At 41.2% G+C, this 16,677-nt stretch overlaps 2 protein-coding genes across 3 annotated transcripts; one reads left to right on the top strand and one right to left on the bottom strand.

Moving 5' to 3' along the window:
• The first annotated feature begins 472 nt into the window (after positions 1–472).
• On the top strand, positions 473–6,292 carry LOC104123738 (nucleosome-remodeling factor subunit BPTF-like). Of its 2 annotated transcripts, none has more exons than XM_009636021.2 (3): positions 473–561; positions 2,392–2,578; positions 4,642–6,292. In XM_009636021.2, the coding sequence occupies exons 1-3, from the start codon at positions 486–488 to the stop codon at positions 4,676–4,678; spliced, it is 300 nt and encodes a 99-aa protein (XP_009634316.1). In that variant the 5' UTR covers positions 473–485; the 3' UTR covers positions 4,679–6,292. The 2 variants fall into 2 exon arrangements, with proteins under 2 accessions (XP_009634316.1, XP_009634317.1); XM_009636022.2 differs by lacking the exon at positions 4,642–6,292 and adding an exon at positions 3,878–4,631.
• Positions 6,293–8,791: 2,499 nt separating this feature from the next.
• On the bottom strand, positions 8,792–16,345 carry CUNH17orf58 (chromosome unknown C17orf58 homolog). Its single transcript, XM_009636020.2, has 5 exons — positions 16,197–16,345; positions 12,360–12,986; positions 12,157–12,237; positions 10,380–10,571; positions 8,792–9,783 (listed from the first exon to the last, which is right to left on the bottom strand). The coding sequence occupies exons 2-5, from the start codon at positions 12,562–12,564 to the stop codon at positions 9,596–9,598; spliced, it is 666 nt and encodes a 221-aa protein (XP_009634315.2). The 5' UTR covers positions 12,565–12,986; positions 16,197–16,345; the 3' UTR covers positions 8,792–9,595.
• Between the last annotated feature and the right edge of the window lie 332 nt (positions 16,346–16,677).

Here is a 16,677-nt window from a genome sequence, read left to right as displayed (position 1 = left end):
CCAACCAAAGCGATTCTATGATTCTATGAAAATAATTGTGTGGTAATAGAAATCCTCAAAGAGTAATATTTTGCATTGCCGTATATTTTGCAGACATTTATGAGAACAAATTAATTTTTGAGTACTTTAAAGTAAAAACGGTGGCCAGTTTCTAAGTGTGAAGTGCCAAGCACTCTCAGTAAATTCATTACATACTTTCCTATGCAGCCTGTTCAGCACAGTATCCTGTTATGTCTGAATTTCCCAGTTTCCTGTTTTGAAGACCAACCACTTGGTCATTGACGTTGAGTTTTAAAACTTTACCCAGTCTTTTCCCAGAATATGAGAAAACTAGTTACCTTTTCATATAAAGCTGCACTTCTTCCTTAAATTCAACTCTAGACCCCAACAGATAAAAGTATAATGAAATTATTTAGCTACTAAATAGTGCTAATTTAACTTAAATTTTTCTGCAATTATATCTTGTTTTCTGACAGGCTCACAAGATGGCGTGGCCATTCCTAGAACCAGTAGATCCCAATGATGCACCAGATTATTATGGTGTTATTAAAGAACCAATGGGTAAGTGTTTCTGAGCAGTAGCGTGAGCAAGTGGACTTGGGTTTTTGAGTAGCAAATTAATTACTTGCTGACCATTTCCATCCAGGGATTTTAAAGATATGTTTTGCAGAATACACAGCTTTTGCAATTAGGCAGAGGAAACAATGTGATCTCTAGTTGCTGTATTCAGAAGTTCATGAGGGTTAATATATCTGCTTCTAGGCTGACTCCTTAATCCTAAATACTATCAGTATAAAATGTGAAATTCGGTGCAGCAGTAGGATAGAATTTTTGGTTTTAAATTACTTTTCAAGAGGACAATTTTGCTATGTTTTGCTTTGCTTGGTTTTTTTCTGTCTTTGTGCATCAGTTCCTCCTACGAAGTGTGGGCTGGGTCCTCTAGAGTTTGAGGAGGAATTGGTGCTAATACAATTAAGTGTGACATGAAGCTTAAGATGGGGTTTAAAATTATCTTCATCTGAATTGATAGTATACTAAATTTCATATTATATGTAAGCTGTAGGTTCAAATGTTGTGTATGTGGGCGAAAGTGGAAGAGGAGATGCTGCAGCTTTACAGCGCTTTACCCTGATCTTATTAGGCCTTGCCGGTTAGCTAGGAATAAGCTAGATAAACACTTGAATGTGAACCCTCTTGGGAAAATCTACCGCCGCCAGAAATGGTGTTGCTAAATGTTATTCCTTTCCTTCCAGTTACCAAACCAATGCCTTTTCATATGTCTAAATGAGAGTTAGTGTATAATTTGAGTTTCACCACCTACTCCCTACTGATGCTAGAAATAGGAAAATTAAGTTTAGTGTCTTGGCAAAATTGTAGTATGTTGACTGAAAATAATAATTTGTTTAGAAATTTTGTTCTTTCTCATTCCAAAGTGTTGCATTGTGCTGTTATGAAAATGCTAAACAACTTGCTATTCCATAATTGATGCGTTAAAGCTTATAAGGAAAGCTCAAATGATAATATAATTAAGCATACAACGATTGAATGAAATTTTTTTTTAAAAAGTGCATTTAGCCCTTTCTGACTTAACTAGCAGGAAATAACGCTTGTAAGTATACAATATGTGTAAAATACACTTGGTGATCCAGCCCCATCTATGTTTGGTTTCATGCATTCTGGCATTACTGGCATTTCAAAACAAGCATTTTAAGGGCATTTTCCAAGGGCAGCTCATTGTGAAAGTGGCACTATACGTTTAGACAGCTACATTTATAATGGGCAGTTCTCATTCCTCTCCCTCTTTTTATTTACGTTTGCGTTAAAATAGGACAATTACTGCTCTACTTCACCATTCCGGTCTCATTAATGTGTCTAGTCAGTAAGAATACAAGCACTCAGCGTTTTGCATGATCCTGCACTTGAAATCTCTTTCATCTGTGCCATGTGATAATGTGCGTATGCCCATGAAAATTGGTAATTCTGTCAAAGCAAGTATGAATTCAAATAGAAAATAATCGTAAGGTTTGGGTAGCTGTTACATGTACACATAGGCCTCTTGGTCTCAGTGAGGGCTGTAAAGAAAATAAAGTACAAGTAACTGAATCCAGATTGCCTGACTTTTCTTAATTTCTTCAGAAAAAGTAAATAGCTTCCTGCAAAGACCCAACTTTTCTAAAGTCATTTTGATACTTGCATTTTAATTTAGCTGTGCACAACATACTTATGCCTAAGTGTTTATTCTGAAGGAGACCTACTGGTGTCATCAGCTCACAACCAACGTTCCTGGAAAACTACTAACCTAGGATAGGCTTTGTTTCCCAGAATCTGACGATGTGAACTTTTGCTGAGAATGAAAACGTCTCATTTTAATCATCTTTGGTTTTTTTAAAGACCTTGCCACCATGGAAGAAAGAATACTGAAACGTTACTACAAAAAGGTCACAGAGTTTGTGGCAGACATGACCAAAATTTTTGATAACTGTCGTTACTACAATCCAAGTGACTCCCCTTTTTACCAATGTGCAGAAGTTCTTGAATCATTCTTTGTACAGAAACTAAAAGGATTTAAGGCAAGCAGGTAAGCTGAAGTGTTCCTAATCGTAGATGTTCTGTTGTCCCCTAAAATCTCCTTAATGTTTTTATAAGCTTACCTTGCATTCATACAGGGATTTGCCTCTCCGTGCACTTTCCTAGACAACTGCTTTTCTTCTAGAGGAAAAAAAGAAAAAAATCTGTTCTATAATAGCCAGATGTCATTTTCTGTCAAAATTAAGGCTTAAATATGATTTTGTGGAGGTTACTTTGCAATGTTTGTTCAAAGTAAGTTTTTTAGGTGCAAATTTGGGTGGTATCATAAATCTAGAAAATTTGAATGACACTTTTAAGTCATTGCTGCAGAAAACTTCTTGAAAATAATTTCTGACCAGGACCAATACTGTGTTGTTCTGAGTTCTGATCATGTTCTACTGTGCACTAAATACTTTTCAGATGCTAAAAAGAGACAGTCCTTCCATGAAGCTTACAATCCAATGAAAGAAATTAAAATACTTCAGTTTTTACTACCTTCTCTCATCTTTTTATAATTTACCGTATTTGAAACAGAAGAAATAAGTAAAGTTTAAAGTAGGATATGGAAAACAAAACACAATTCAAAATTTACTATTTAAAATTAAACTTTCTTTTCTAACATTCTGTAGAAGGATCGATGTAGAGTATTTCCCTAATAGAGACATTCCTGAAAAAGAACTCGCAACTCTACAAGTTTTTTCTGTTGCTTGCCCATTCTGTCTGGCAGCACGTACACGGGAGCAGTATGGCTCTAGCCAGACGATAACGTGGTATTCCGTACAGCTGTTCCTAAAACCAGCTTACTGAAAGTGCTGATGGAGTACACAGATTTCTCCTGTAGCACTGCTGTATGCCAACATAAGCCAACTGTAACCGAGTTACAAATGTTGGATGCCTTTCAGCATTACTCAGAAATTGTATACGTGTAGTAGCTAACTTTGTCCACCTGACTGTAACAGTCAAAACTGTAACAGGCTGCTAGTCGAAGATATTAATGCAGATCATATCCATCTGTAATTAAATTGAAAGCTGCACTTTATATCCATTGTTGTGGAAGCTGTCTAATTTTCTGTATGCGACAACAGTAGGATTGATGAGAAGGGGTGAGATCAAATGAATTAGTCCAGCATTTTTCTTTCCAATTTAATACTGTATTAACTATTTTTATCAGGTAGTTTTCAACTCATGTTTCTGTCATCTTGCTTTAGCTGGTTATCCAGCATTCACTGGTTGCACACTGATTTCATTGCTGCATCTTATTTGTTATTGTTTTTCATTTATACCATCCGTGTTCTTTCTTTTCTTGCAGATTGTGATATCTTTAGTCTGAACTTTTTAACTGGAATCAGAACTGGATGTTGGGGTCACTTTCTTTTATTGTACAATTTGATGACATTAAACTGCCCTAAAAATCCAGATCATTTGTCTAAAAAGTAAATGTTGTTGGGGTTTTGGTTTTTGTTACTAGCAGTCATGCTGGTAAACATAAGTGTATTAACAGAAGAATTGTCCCATTCCTCGAATACTGTATTGAGAAAAATGAGAAATTAATCTTGGAAACCATGTATTTTATTGTTTTATTTTCAGTCACTAATAAAACTGTGAATGTCAAAGAGGAGTTTTGCTGAACTCTGATTAGCAAAAAAAGTTATTTTAACATGCCTGTTCGGTTTTTTTCTATTAAGTTAATCCAAAGACTTCTTGAATAAATTTAAGCAAAGTATACCTTATTATAAGTATTCACAATTAAAACTGTCTTTTTGCTTTCCTCTTGATGGACTACTACTATGTAAATATGAGAATAAAACTGATTCCAGGCATTTTGGAATATTCCATTGACACACTGCATTTTACAAGTACTGAAATATTTGTATACTGCAGGAGAAAATGTGCTTAAAGTTCAGAGAGAATTATTTTAAGTGTTCTTTTTTTCTGAAGGGGGGAAAAAAAAATAAATGGAAGCAACATGGTGGTAGTTCCCTCGTTGTGATTTACCCTTGGCAACACCTTGCAGCAACTGTGTTCTCCAAAATGAAGGGTGCTTAATTCTTCACTTTCTTCTGTATTCTGCAGGTCCCATAACAACAAACTGCAGTCTACAGCTTCTTAGAGTTCAGCGTGTTAACCTAACACACGAGCAAGAATCTGGTTGTCTGAAAATTTTTAATTAAGAAGCCAGATGTTTTTAGTCAGGTTATCCTGACAAGACTTGATGTAAACTGCGTTTTTATTGGTCACAACAGTCAAATTATATTCTTGGCTTATTTTGTCCAAAGGACAAAGAAATAAAAATCAGCAGCACCACTTTCTTGTCAAGATCAAATTGTTGTACTATTGTGGCAGAAGCAGGAAAACTTTGTTTTGTTGAAGGAGAGAGAGAAAGAGAGCAAGACAAAAGATACAGTAAATGGGGTCACGTTTAACTCCATGGAAATGCCACGTCTGTTCTTCAGTGAAGAAGCTGGTTTAAAGTCCACACAGAAAACTTTGACTGTATTTATTTATTGTTGCAAAAAAGACGCTTTTTTATTGCTGCCCTCATTTGTCAGCTAATTATTTTTTCTTATAAAATCCAGCCCCGGTTACATGTAATCCATTCTGTATCTTAACATGATTCCTGTAGGTAAAAGTACAAGAAGACCTCTAGATGTCTTTTCTTTCTATGAAAGGAGCTGCTATGTACACATGTGCACACACACAGAACTGGGAATCAACAATGAGTTTATCATTCATGGTAGATAAAAACAATTAAGCTTGCATAAAATTTGGGCTAAGTGGTCACGGACTACAGACTCTGTTGCCTTGAATATAACAGTACAACTTGTCATTTACTCTGCACCAGACTGAAATGAGTAAAATCTATTTGAAGGTATCTTGTTTGTAAACATTTGTCAGATTCTAATTTTTTTCTTTTGTATTAAAATTCAAAATATGGATGTATATGAAACAAAATAAATGGAGATAATTGTTCTCCCCACAGATGTAGGTGTCTCTGAGTGTGCGCTAATATGTTTGTAACACTTTGGGGATGTGTTCAGATATTTCACGTCATAGGGGAGGGAAGCAGACAGGGAGATCCGACTTCATTTTGCTCCAAAGGTAGCGTTTACTCCATTTCATTCCTAAGCAGCTGTTATCCCTTTATAAAATCTCTGCAGTGGTGCCAAAATTACTGTAACAGATAACATGGTAGGAAGTATTTTGTGAAATGGCACCACCCACCGCCGGATTAAGTGATATTTTGCCACGTACCCTAGGAATGTAAAGTACCAAGCGTAGTTGTGTCCCTGAAGGGTGTTCTGGACTGCTTCGTTGTTCCCTGTCTGAGGAGCGCTGCTGTGAGGGATAAATTGAAGTCACAGGAAGATGCAATTGCAGATGACGATGCTGTTTCTTGCCGATCTATCACTTTTCACGCTGCGTATATGAATGACTCGCTCGTACTGCCTGTCTGTAGCTAATCGGCCATGGTTTGTTTGCGGCTCTTCAACCGTTTGACTAGCTTTTGCACTAATTCACAGTTAGCTTCTGTTCTACAGTGGTCTGGGATGTATGGATAAGCTCCGTCTGGGTTTAATCTCACACCTTGCTATGCAAGAACCTCCTCTGTTACTTTTCTTAAAAAGATGTTGCTACTGACCACACTTTCTTACACTTCCCGGCTCAGGTGTACAGGTTCTTCTGGGATAATTTTATCTAATAAAAACCCATGGTTTTTTGTACATAACAAATGTTGTCATTTAACCTATATGTGAAAATGAAAAATAAGTGTTCAATGTGAAAACAATAATCCACTCATGCTTCTTAAAGTTAAAGAAGAGTAGTTGCATTTAGGTTATGTTGTCCTTTGACGTTTAAAAAAATGCTGCATATTGTATGCATTGTGTTTTTAATGCAAAAAGGAAAAAATCTCAGCTTTGAACAGCATTTGAACATATCCTGCATCTCATCAAAACTTCACAGTATTTCTGTACTATTTATTCATATACAAATATATATATGACATCATTTAAAACTTTCCTACCTGTAGGCAATAGATTGCTATGTTTTTAACAGATTGTGGCAAACTGAGGAGTACTTTTTTGTACCTTATAGGACACATCATCCTAGACAAATAAAGTAATGTGTTTGACATGGATTTGGTGGTGTTTCTAATGAAACATTTGATAACGTTATCCTATGTAGCTCTCGGCTTTGCCAGATTACGTATAACTGCCAGTGAATCAGGTTGATTAAGGAAATCAGCTACACATGCAATTTTACCTTGCTGAGAGCCTTTCTTAGAGTTTTCAGGTGCCGTTGATTAGGTTTTGAGGTACTGTTCTCCATTTATCCGTGGTGATCTTGTATAGTTAAAGGGTGTCACTGAAACTACAGCTCATGGATTTAATACCCGCCTTCCTGAGAAGCATGGTAAGTGCGCGAGATCTGTGATCTGTTCAGCCATCCTCCTCTTTGTATTTGTATAAATTATTGCAATGCTTGTTTCAAAATGGTCATATGTTGTAACACAGATTTTGGTACGTGAGCTATACCAGCTTGATTTCCTTTTTGTCTCCTCAAACAAATTTGAAGCAATTATCCTTGGTCTAGATCTGGTTCATGCAAAAGTTAATGGGGATTTAAAGCAGAATAACAAGTTGAGCTTACCCAAAAGCCTTGAGTAAAGCCCTGCAAAGTCAGGAAGACAACAGAATTCTTGCACTCCTGGATTTCTCTGTATTGGCTGCAGAGTTTTCATGCTTACCCTGCTGGGGAAAAGAATTATTAACTGTAACTATCAAAATTACCATGGCAGCTCCTGCATGTAAGTGCTCTCTTCTTTTCAGTGTGGTTAATGCTGTGAGGTTTTTGTAATCGTGAGTGCAAAATTGTGGAAATCCACTTGATCTAGGAATTATTTTTTTTCTTCAGTGTGTTAGTTAGCATGGATGAGCCTGGTAAAAAGTACGAGCAGTGGTTACGCGCCTGCTCCAGCTGTATTTCCCTTGGGCTGTCAATACAGTGGCTTGTTGCTCAGCTGTTGCGATAGCATTTTAAGGAGCGACCTTCCGAGCGAGAAAGGGAAGGTAAGATGACTTTAACACAAAAAGAGAACGCAGAACAAATTGCACTTCAGGCTTGCTTCTAGAGCAATAGCTGTGCCCGAGAGCACGGTGCAGGCCTGTGTCGGTTACTGGCATTTTCCTCGCGCTTTGGATGTCATTAGGATTGGTACACTATTATTTATCTCTTCCGAGAGACAATCAAAATGGGATACAGCCATGGGATACAGCCATGGATATTATTTTTGTCCCCACGCTTTGCCTGTTTTAGGTTATGATAATGTCTCGGGGGCGGGGAAGGGTGCTTAATTGCTGTTCTGGGCGAATGGATGACTGTCGGCCTTGCTGGTTAGTCCCTGGACTTCAGCTGAAAATAGAAACAAAGAAACTCGAGATGCACATGTAACCCTTCCTCCTTCCTTCTCCTGTCCCTCCCAGTCCACTCCAGTGCTTTGATTCATTGCCAGGAACAGTCGTTCTGCCAAATTGAAAGCCCCCTCAAACTCTCTCAGGAGAATTCCATCCGTATATGCTGCACTCCTTGTGAAATCTTTCACGTAACTGGAGCGCAGTGATGTATTTTTTCGGTAGACACAAGCGATGAATAAATTTCTGTCCTATAGGAACAGCCTTTGGGGTCCCACAATGTGTGCTGGTCACTCTTGGTCTTTGGCTCCTATTCCCTATCAATAAATACAGTGTGATTTCCCGCCCAGCCACTGCTCTGCAGACGGGCAGAATTGTGCTAGAACCACCTTTGCTCCAGAACAGAAAATGCTTCCTCTTGCAGGTCACATCATATGTATCACTGTGTATCTATTTTTTTAAGCTAGACTACCTTTTCCCATTTTTTTTTAATATATATCTTAAAATCCCCAGCCAACTCATCGAAGGAGGAGATGCCACTGTTTAATATCATTACATGATCTTTTGGGATCTTTTGGAACCCAGGGAACAGTGAACCCAGAACCCGATGAACATTTTATTAGCTTCTTTTTAAGAGAGTTATGATCTGTGAATACTGACTCTTGGAATAGCCAGCATGAAGGTCCATCCCCTTTGCAGAGGTTTCATAGGTTCTTACATCCCACCACGTTAAAGGTACTGGAAGATTGTATCTTTGATTGGAAAAATAATTTTATTGATGTGCAAGTACAAACTCGGTAACATTTCTCATGGGAAAATGACATTCGGTCCATGGTTCCAGGACTGAGCTGCTAAGGAACTGACGGCGTAACCAGGCGTACAGAACGTGCGTGCAGTTGCATGCTTATTTTGCATTCCTTGGCATGAACTTGTGCCGTTATTTGTAAGCCTAATTGGGCAGTTGTGTTGTGCAGTTATTTCATTTGCTTTCAGTGAGTGTGTTCGTGTACTCAGATAATTACACAGCTATTTTGTACGCTTCGCGTGAAAAACCAGCTCTGAAGGATGATGTAATTTTTAGAAGTGGAATGGACGTGTTGGAGGATACCAGAGCAATACAAATGACACTTGGCTTTGTTGGTTTCTTTCGAATCAAATGCATGTAATACTTTACGCAGAACTGTGTGAAAACAACGGACGTCCTCTATAGATAAAGCTATGGTATCACCTAACATTTGTTCAGGGTTAAGGGTTGGAAAGTGCCGTTACTCCGTGTGTACCTAGAACAACGCCTCCTCAGTTTTACTTTACAATTACTACAGGTTATGAGGGCTACGGTACAGCAGGGGAGGCAACAACAACCCATGGCTCTGAAAACAGCTGGAGCAAATTCATGAGCAGTTAACATTCCCTTGACTGACTTTGGTGCTAAACTTCCCCACATCTGGGTACCTTGTCCAAACATTCGGTGTTTGCTCAAGCACAAAAGCCAGTGTCCTATCACAACCGGCTTCAGCACTGAGAACAACCTCCCGCTGTTGCTAAACCATGGCCGGGTTTATTCTGGTAGGTGAACGCTGCTGCTGCCAGTGTCCCAAAGGGAGGTTCCGGGAGCCTTATCTACATTTAGTGTGAGCCGCTTGCACTTTGCGATTCCTCTTCCTGTTGAACCTCTTCACGTAGCTGCTGCCGCTTCTAAGCAAACCATCCCCTGGCCTCAGGCGCCCTCGCAGGAACCGCAGCAGGTTTGCGGGGATCTGTCGTCTCTTGTGGTAGATCCGACCCATCACAATGTATCTACTGCCTGCAAAATAAAGGAGACTTCTGCGCCATGAAGAAAGGACGGATTCATCCACTGCACTCGCTCTCAGGGCCACGGATTTCTGAATAGATGTGAAGTTGTGCCCTGCAGAAATAAATCCTGAATGCGTGGCTCAGTACAGCGGCACCCTGAACTGCAGTGGGACTCGTGGGTTGTGCTTGCATGGAAATAATGATTTACTGTCTTGTATTGCAACTAGAAGCTTTTTGGGGGAATTACCGGTGTTTGATACACTTGCATTTAGAAGGAAAACCGGACTACTTACAAAGACATCAGCTTAAGCGCCTGCTTAAATTTTGTTGGCAATCCTGAAAATTCTTGCAATCATTTTGAAAGAGGATGAAGTTAAGAAAGGACCACGCTGCTACCTGACTTCCTCATGCAGCTGGTTCTGTTCTGAAAATTTAGAGAAACTGGTAGGGAAAAATCCCTCCAGTTTAACAGTAAATACTTTCCCCACACCCACCCGCCCCCCCAAATATCACAACCACCCAGGATAAGCCTATTAAACTAGGGCAGACTAGAATTGCACGGCACGCAGGAGGAACAGTGGAATGGACTTAGCTGGAATTATTTACCAAGTTTAAAGTCTGGACACGGTTTACTGCAGTTTAAAGTATCCACAACTAGAACGTGAACTCGAAAGAAGAAGCCATCAGGAATAATGTACAGGCGATTCATCTTGTACAATCCATCGCTGTTTACCAAAAGCGTAACCAAGTGGACTCCATTCCCCAGTCTTTCCATGTTATAAACGATTCCGTTCACTGCTGTTTTAAGGGAGGGAGGGGAGGGAAAAGCAAGCATCAGATCACGTATCTTGGTGGCAACTCGGGGTATATGTGAAGGCTGTCATTTAAAATGCTGTAAAGTGTCAGCAGAAATTCTTTGGCTCAGTTGGGGGCAGCCTTGAAAGTAGGAGTTGCTTCAAATAATCACATTTGATGAGGTCATCACCTTAGTTTTTGCTGAACTACTAACCTTACGCTTTACAGGTTTGAGATGTTTCTTAGTGAAGTGATGGTTTTGTACTGTTTTCCATCCTGATATACAAAAAGTGGACGTATTTACCTAACAAAGTAAAATTTTCAAATTTAAAACTTCATGGTGAGTCCAAAGCTAACCTGCTAATCAAATGCTTCAGCTTTTGAAAGGAAAGGCCCTCATCATACCAAGAGGCAAGGGCACCAAGTAGGCCATGTTGTATACTCAACGAGCACTTCATGCTGTCCTCCCAATTTCTGGTTTTGACAAGCGCTGAGCTGACTACAGGAGTCAGAAAACAACAAAATGCCTTGGGCAGGGAAGGCAAGCGGGACTTCTGTAACTGGCGCTACACCCGCCTCACTGGGCAGGAACTTTGATTCAGTCATTTATTCTTCAATCTGCACTGTAAATGTAAAGAAATGAAAAGTGTGCTCTGGTCACTGCAGTGGAACCTCAGCTGCTGTGTTGCTCAGACTGTCCTTTTCCTACCTGTCTTTCTCAATTTAAGAGATGAATGAGATCGCTGTTTGCTAAAGGCTGAGATCTACAAAGGTCAGGTCGCTATAAGGCCTGCGTTTGACAGGAATGCGTGAGAGTGGTAAGAAATAAAGAATATAACATTTGTAGAAAGCACTTCCTGACTTCTCCATTTAGAGAAAACAGATGTCTCGTAACGTGTTTATATTCTACAAATGGAAACATCTGTTACCACTAGGCATGTATTTTGCTTATCTCTTAAAATACTGTGAGAAAAAGCTGGTATCTATTTCATGACTTTGTAAGCACAAGGCAAGATTTCAGTCAGAAAATGCTTGCTCTTAAACAGTCAGTACAAAAATGCCAGGCTCTTTTCTACCACCTTTAGCTGCATCAACTTGGACATCAGGACTACAGACGTTGAGCCCTAAGGAACTTCAAGGAGAATCCTCTATACAGAGAGGATCACAGTTTTATTTTTGTTTGGTTCTCCATTTTATTTGCATTTGAAACTTTAGCCCCCAAAATCACAAACTTGCTCTAAACAGAAAGGGGTAAGTAACACAGCTACAATGTTTAATCTTAGAGTATCTTAAAAAAAATTGGTCTTTTCAGATCCGTTGACCCGCAGCAAGAACATTGTCTTCATCCCAGGAGTGAAAAGTAGAGGAAACAGGAAAAAAGAGCAATACTAGCCCAAGGTAGGGAAAGGGTAATGTAAGACTTGGTACTGTTTGTTCTACTACGTTTATGAAGAGCTGTGATGGGTCCTTTTATTTAACGTACTTGCTGAAACAGTAAGCAGTAAGCTCAAAAGCAGAAGTGAAACGTCAGTAATAGAGGAACAAAGAAGGTGCCTGCTTTGTCTGCGCCACAGCGGACACAACTCACCGAATTCACTCGCACAGTAGGCCTCCACTTCGTCTCTCTCCTTCTCGCACTCAGTCAGACATGCCTTCTCCTTGTCACCATCTAGAACAGGCAGGGACACTGAGGGACAGCAATGGGCCCTTTGGGGATATTTCACCCAAATTATGCCACCCAACCTTTGGAAAGGTCCGGATACCCCTTGCCAGGGCAGTCTGTCCTCTTACCTTTCTTCAGCGCAGTGAAGTCATATGGCAAGCTGGCTGACTGGCGGTTGGTGACCCAGGAGGGTTTGCTGATCTTTTTGAAGAGATCAGTATGTTTATAGGGGATTATCTTGCCTGGTCGGTTGAAGTGATCCAGTGTGTTGGGATCATCTGACTCCACTGCTCCAGAGTCTGGAAAAGAATGAGCCTCCACGAAGGATGTCATCTTTTGATAGGAAGACGCTGCGTGATGGAAGTGAGCTGACACACTGTTGGCAGCCTCAGCCAGCCGTCTATCCGCGCGCTTTCTGTTCACGTGATTGAAGTCAAAGGAGGCCGGAGAAGGCCCCTCAGTCGGGCTCTCCAGAGGCAGGGCCCCTCCATACCACAGGAGGTGTTTCCTCAGCCCTGTGCTGTTCTCTAGTGACGGCTTGGCACGTTTCTTTTTGTCTGATGAAAAGGAGATGATATCGGGAGGTTTTGCCTGCTGTGGGTCGGCAGGAGACAGAAGCCAGCGTTCGGTGTGGTTCTCTCTGGTGCTGCTGGTGCCCCAGGCGGGCAGTTTGACTTGGCCAGGTGCAGCACCTGCTGAGCCATAAGCATCTTTGCTGAGAGTCTGACTGGGTTTCTCGGCATAGGGCAGGGATCCTACGTACAAAAAAAGGAGAGAGAGTGAATTAGCATTTTAATTTTTTTCTTCTGCATGGGAAGTGCCTGGAAGATTTTAGGCTCTAGTCCATAAGTGAGGCCTTCAACAATATGACAATATAACAGATAAATAGTTCAACAGATGCTCACTCTTCTGTACTCAAGACAGGGAAGGACCAGTACAGAGAATGCAGCTGTGTGAGCAAAACACAGGAGATTTGCATTTTTACTTTATTATTGTTGCAAATTAAAAACATGACTTATAAACAAACCCTTTTCTCAAAAGCCTGAATCTCCAGGGAACATCTGAGGAAACAAGGTTCACATTGCCATTTGGGATGCTTGTTTAAAAGACCATGACAACAGAACTATTTGGTTTTCCCATCCATGGGATGCCTTATTGACAATGTCATCTGAACTCTTCAGCGGCTTTGGGCTTTGAACGCTACTGAAAAGATCTTTATCCACAGTTTTGGGTCTCTGGCTTTTGCACTGCAGAGTTGTATAGTAGTACCATAGTCTGGTAGCTAGGCTATTGCTGCTGAGTAACAATTATTTCAAGGCTTTTCTTAAGCTGAGAGGACAAGGGTTAAGAAAGAGAGGAAGTGTCTGGGAATCTAGTGAAAAATGGAAGGGCTTAATGACATTGCTCACACAAGCTGGACACCTAGGCCTTTGTTTGTACTTTCACCTTGGTCACTTGGACCTCACAAAGCAAAATGACCTTCTGTTTAGCCTGGGAAGCGAGAAATTTCCTCCTGCAGTTCACTTTCCTTTTACTTTAGTCCTTCACTGCATGCCTTTAGTTAGCCAGCAGAGTTTTAAAACAGTTCACCCACACACAGCCGCTGTCTGGGTGTTCGCTGTCTGTGGTTAGCATCGTGTAGGAGGCTGATCCTAACTCCTTATGTGAAAAGAGATATTTGCCATACACAGATGAACAACGTCCTGGTTTATCTTCTGTAACTGACTCAACTGCTGACCTTGCCACTTCTCCCCCTTTGCTCTCACCAGCTGCTGTCATGGGAAAGATTCCCTGATATTTGGGCTGGCCACACGTAAAGTCAAAAGAATGTCCATGAAGAACGGGGTGGAAGAAGTCCAAGCTAAAGAAAGCAATAGGCAAGGGTGTGTTGGAGATGTTTCAGTATGACGCCGTAAACTCTGAACAGGTGTTTTGGTCTTGGTTTTATAAGTATACTCTTCTACCAGTTTATCATGCCTTCTTAGTCATGGATTGTAACAAGAAACAGTTCATTTTTCTCTACTCAATCTGTTCAGGACCTTGAGGTTCATTCTCCTATACCAGTATATTTCTGTCTAGCTCCTGCAACCTCAGAAATACATCTGCAACACAATCAGCTCCTTCCCCATGGAATAGATGTGTATCTTATTTCTGTTCCATCAATGAGGCACTAAAAAAAAAAAATCCATTTAGGGCAGCTTGCTGCAGGCACACATGACAGCACAGAGCATGTTGAAATAAATTAGAAATCTGGAGTTTACAGGTGACAGGAAAGGAGACTAAAAGAGAAAGGTCGCATGCAAATAAAAAAATCCCATCTGTGGAAGCAAGTCAAACTTCAGTTGCTGAATGAGGGCTAGCAGGATTCATGGCACCAGCTAATTGCCTGCTTTTGGCAGGTGCTCTTAACTCTTTCAAATGCTGACAAATCAAATATTGCAATTTACATTCCCATCCCACAAACATGTTGAAATGTTTCTTTCTCCAGCCCTTACGCGATTACTGCTACCCCTTGCTGAAAAGACTAAAGCTGAAGGGGGTTACTTGGGCAAGAATTCGTAGTAATGTGTTCAGTCTCCCCAACACCCAAGGCAAATATGCCCCAGCCCCGCTGCAAGTGTTAACAGACTTACCGGCCACTGAGCTGGAAGATGATCTAATGACAAAGCAGAGGAGCCAGAACACTTTGGTTGTCATTTTTGAAGTAAAGTTTTTCCAGACTCAAAGTGAACTGGAGTCTTTTATGCCCTTCCCCCGATTCATGCTAATGAGAGGCAGCCTTAGGGGAAACGGGAATCACTCACTGGACAACCCACTGGAGCAAGACCAAGCTGCTGCCGTCCCCGCTAGCCTCCCACTGCCCCTGCCTAGGAGGAACACGCACGGACATCCCCCTGCCCATTTATACACAAGCCTATGCCACCTACAGTCACCTGGGTTTCTGTGAATAACACACAGTTATGTGTTTTTAGCAATGAATTTTTATTTTAGGGGAGGGTCTTGCTTCCTATGGTGTTTTTTTACAGAAAAAACATACAGAACAAATATGGCTTTACTGGATACAGAGAACCACCTTTTAACGTGCAATTGAGAGATGCTGGAACATGCATCACCTCTGCGATTCAGCGTCTGCAAAGGACGTGCATTACAACAAAATATATTTAGGTATTTCTGGCCACCTCCGGTTGCGCAGCTGGTAATCTTCTTGTTTAGTTTAAGGAATCCGTCCCAGTGATTCTTTTCAGACTGAAAAATGTCATAGTTACTGTCCAGTCCAAGGGACAGCTCTGCTGGCCCCAGATAAAGCTTTATTTTTATATCCATCTTTGCTAACATGAAGAACTCTGCACATTTTCACACACCAAGCCAACTCTGATTTGGATTACTGACTTAAGTAGGCTTATTCCAGTGTTCCCAACTGAAACGGGTGACCTTATTGCTAGACCGGATTTCCATTGTGACAGTTTATCTCGCTAGCTGCTACTGGATGTCATGAAAGTTAGCGAACTGGTTCACGCCATTACGGTGCTACTAACAACTTAAAAACTTTATAAAAGCTCTATATCCCAGCTCCTGAAACTCAACAGAAAATCTGCCCATCAGTAATGCCTGTGTCATGTGGTCCAGCTATTGCCCAGTTTAAACACTGTTTGTTTTGTACTGCCTTAATTAAGCAGTTCAATAAAATTCTTAAAGGTACAGGGCTTTATCTCAAGCAGCTATGGGTGAAGATACAGAAAATTAGCTAGAATAGTGTGCAAAACAAATGAAGTGTTAACACATCCGTTAGTGTGTTAAATTTCTACTGCGGCATTTATTAATCCTTATTTTCCTTTGTTATTTTAAACATTTTCATTCCAAAAGTATGCCAAGATAGCTATTATGGAAACAGGAATTTAAGCTAAGGATGAGGCAGAGGTGAGCCCCTATGTTCTTTAGGTACCTCATCTCCCACTCAGCCATACCTGCAGCAAGGGAAGGAAGTCACGAGTGCGACACGCTCGTGCCATTTGAGGGTTGTGCTGAGGATGGATGGATGCACACGTGAGCGTCCTGCAAACCTTCCGTGCTCCGGGGAGTCTTCTGGTTAGATTAGTGGGGAGCGTAACTCAACCTGGGTGACTATGTCTGCGTTCAGGAGCTTCCCCAGACTCTGTACTCGGACAGGCTCTTGATTAAAAGAACAGTGGGAGCGTTTGGAGCGTTTCTACCGTTCAGGAAGCTACACGTACGCCAGCGGCAGCACAGAGGGGAAAAGCTTGCCCAGGGGGACGCCCTGGTTTGAGGAAAACGGGGGCCGACAGGGGAACGGCCACGTCCTAGTCCGACAGACCGCGGGCAGCAGCAGCTCTGCGGGCCCGGCTTCCCTCCCGTGTTTACCACAGCGGCTCTGCAGGACCCCCGGGTGCGGCCCGGAGACGCGCCCCCGGCCGGCACACGGCGGCG

This window comes from Egretta garzetta, unplaced genomic scaffold, assembly GCF_000687185.1.
Source record: "Egretta garzetta isolate BGI_Z169 unplaced genomic scaffold, ASM68718v1 scaffold213, whole genome shotgun sequence".
NCBI lineage: Eukaryota > Metazoa > Chordata > Aves > Pelecaniformes > Ardeidae > Egretta > Egretta garzetta.
Note: the sequence above shows the minus strand (reverse complement) of the source record. Positions and strands in the feature narration are given on the sequence as shown.

Bases quoted from the DNA above. Each gene is read 5' to 3' on its own strand.
- LOC104123738 (XM_009636021.2), top strand. From the start codon at position 486: ATGGCGTGGCCATTCCTAGAACCAGTAGATCCCAATGATGCACCAGAT. The intron at 562-2,391 runs GTAAGTGTTTCT...GTTTTTTTAAAG, and splicing joins TGTTATTAAAGAACCAATGG to ACCTTGCCACCATGGAAGAA. The intron at 2,579-4,641 runs GTAAGCTGAAGT...TGTATTCTGCAG, and splicing joins AAAGGATTTAAGGCAAGCAG to GTCCCATAACAACAAACTGC.
- CUNH17orf58 (XM_009636020.2), bottom strand. From the start codon at position 12,564: ATGACATCCTTCGTGGAGGCTCATTCTTTTCCAGACTCTGGAGCAGTG. The intron at 10,572-12,156 runs GTGAGTTGTGTC...CCCTTAAAACAG, and splicing joins CTACTGTGCGAGTGAATTCG to CAGTGAACGGAATCGTTTAT. The intron at 9,784-10,379 runs GTAAATAATTCC...TTTATTTTGCAG, and splicing joins GTGTCCAGACTTTAAACTTG to GCAGTAGATACATTGTGATG.